The following is a 1,439-nucleotide window of genomic DNA, read 5'->3' as shown; positions in this document are numbered from 1 at the left end:
GACTGAACTGTTCGTGGTAATAACCAACAATGATAAACTGTGAAGGCCCTTAAAACCATCAGAAATTGAAGCTGGTTCTTGAATTAGAAGATAAAGAGGGATGAAAATTGGATTTGGACAGGTCAAGGGGACCAAACATCATAAAAGAAAAAGTGGCTTCCATTAAAACTTCATGTAATAGAATTCATCATTCAATAAGAACTAGCATGGTTCTGAAAATTAACTGTTACAAGTCATAAGAAAAGCGGAAATCTCTGCTCACCAGATGCATACGAGATTATTTGCCTTTTCAATGGTGAAATATAATGAGCCCCTTGGAATGCAGCAGTGCGCAGTACATTGAGTGGTCTGAAATCAACGGAATATGCCTTCTGAAAGCCATCCAGAATTGCCATCATTGTCGAGTTTGCAGGTCTCCTGTCTGATTTATATCCTCTTAGCAATGACACCTGAGCAACCATGGAACGCTCATGATTTAGATAAATGTTCATGTCTTACAAATTGTCACATCTTAAGAGCTGGAATAACAAAGGAAGATTACGGGATAATTATACAGACACATACCCTCAGGTTTGGGTATTACGGATTAAACGAAAAAAAGAAAAAAAAAATGAGGGAAAGGCCTATGAAGCATGATAATAAAGATCTATGAAGCACTTTATTCTCCACAACACACCTAAATGAAAACCACAAACAAGATAATCTGTGAACATTACAGGTTTCATCACGGAAGGAGACAGCTGCAGAATTGTGCTTACCCTAGTATTTCTTTGTTAATGTCTCTGGCATTGTACCTTGTATATCCAAAACCAGTGTAATCCCAAACCTAGAAGAAGACATTCATCAAATTCAGATGTAAACTGTTCCAACAATCCTTAGCAACATTTCTCTAATTTTAAGTAGAAGAAAATTACTGACAATATGATATTATAATAGAGCAAGTTAAACACATTAGGATTGTCAAAGCAAAAATTAAATAAAAGAAGCACTAGAAAGCAAGATAAAGATGACATGTAAGATGGAGGGAGAAAGTATTTGCAAGCAAGGAAGTGAGAGCAAACTTAGGACATCAACAGAGAGTATTCCAGTATTCCTTCTTTATCTATCAATATATGAACAATGAGAAAATATTGGGCCAAGAAGGATTGTTCAAACAGCAGTAACATTTCGCAATACCATAATTTGAGGCCTCCTTCTCGCTCTGTCTCTCCCCCCTCCCACTGCTTTTCTTGGTTTTCTTTACTCTGTTTTTTGGGTGAGAAATGAACACAAGAAAAAAGAAATGAAGGTGAGAGGGTTTCACCATGTGAGTGTCGGTGGGGTTTGATGATGGGGAGAAAACGGTGGTTTAAGGGGTTTTTACCAGCAGGGTTTTCCTTTCTTGGATTTGTACCCACAGAACTGCGGCTCCTCTCCTTCGCCGGCTTTGGCTTTCTTGG

The 1,439-nt window shown here is 38.0% G+C and overlaps 1 protein-coding gene across 1 annotated transcript in view; it reads right to left on the bottom strand.

The window, feature by feature from the left end:
* LOC105160109 overlaps nucleotides 206-1,439 on the bottom strand; it is a 1,664-nt gene continuing 430 nt past the window's right edge. The window contains exons 3-6 of the mRNA XM_020693524.1: nucleotides 1,364-1,439; nucleotides 1,177-1,244; nucleotides 717-826; nucleotides 206-449 (exon numbers count right to left, since the gene is read on the bottom strand). Coding sequence (XP_020549183.1) covers nucleotides 760-826; nucleotides 1,177-1,244; nucleotides 1,364-1,439 — 211 coding nt within the window. The 3' untranslated portion in view covers nucleotides 206-449; nucleotides 717-759. The remainder of the gene's footprint in view (nucleotides 450-716; nucleotides 827-1,176; nucleotides 1,245-1,363) is intronic.

The sequence above is a fragment of the Sesamum indicum genome, linkage group LG4 (genome assembly GCF_000512975.1).
Source record: "Sesamum indicum cultivar Zhongzhi No. 13 linkage group LG4, S_indicum_v1.0, whole genome shotgun sequence".
Classification (NCBI taxonomy): Eukaryota; Viridiplantae; Streptophyta; class Magnoliopsida; order Lamiales; family Pedaliaceae; genus Sesamum; species Sesamum indicum.
The sequence above is the reverse complement of the archived record's forward strand: the minus strand, read 5'-3'. Positions and strand labels throughout refer to the sequence as shown.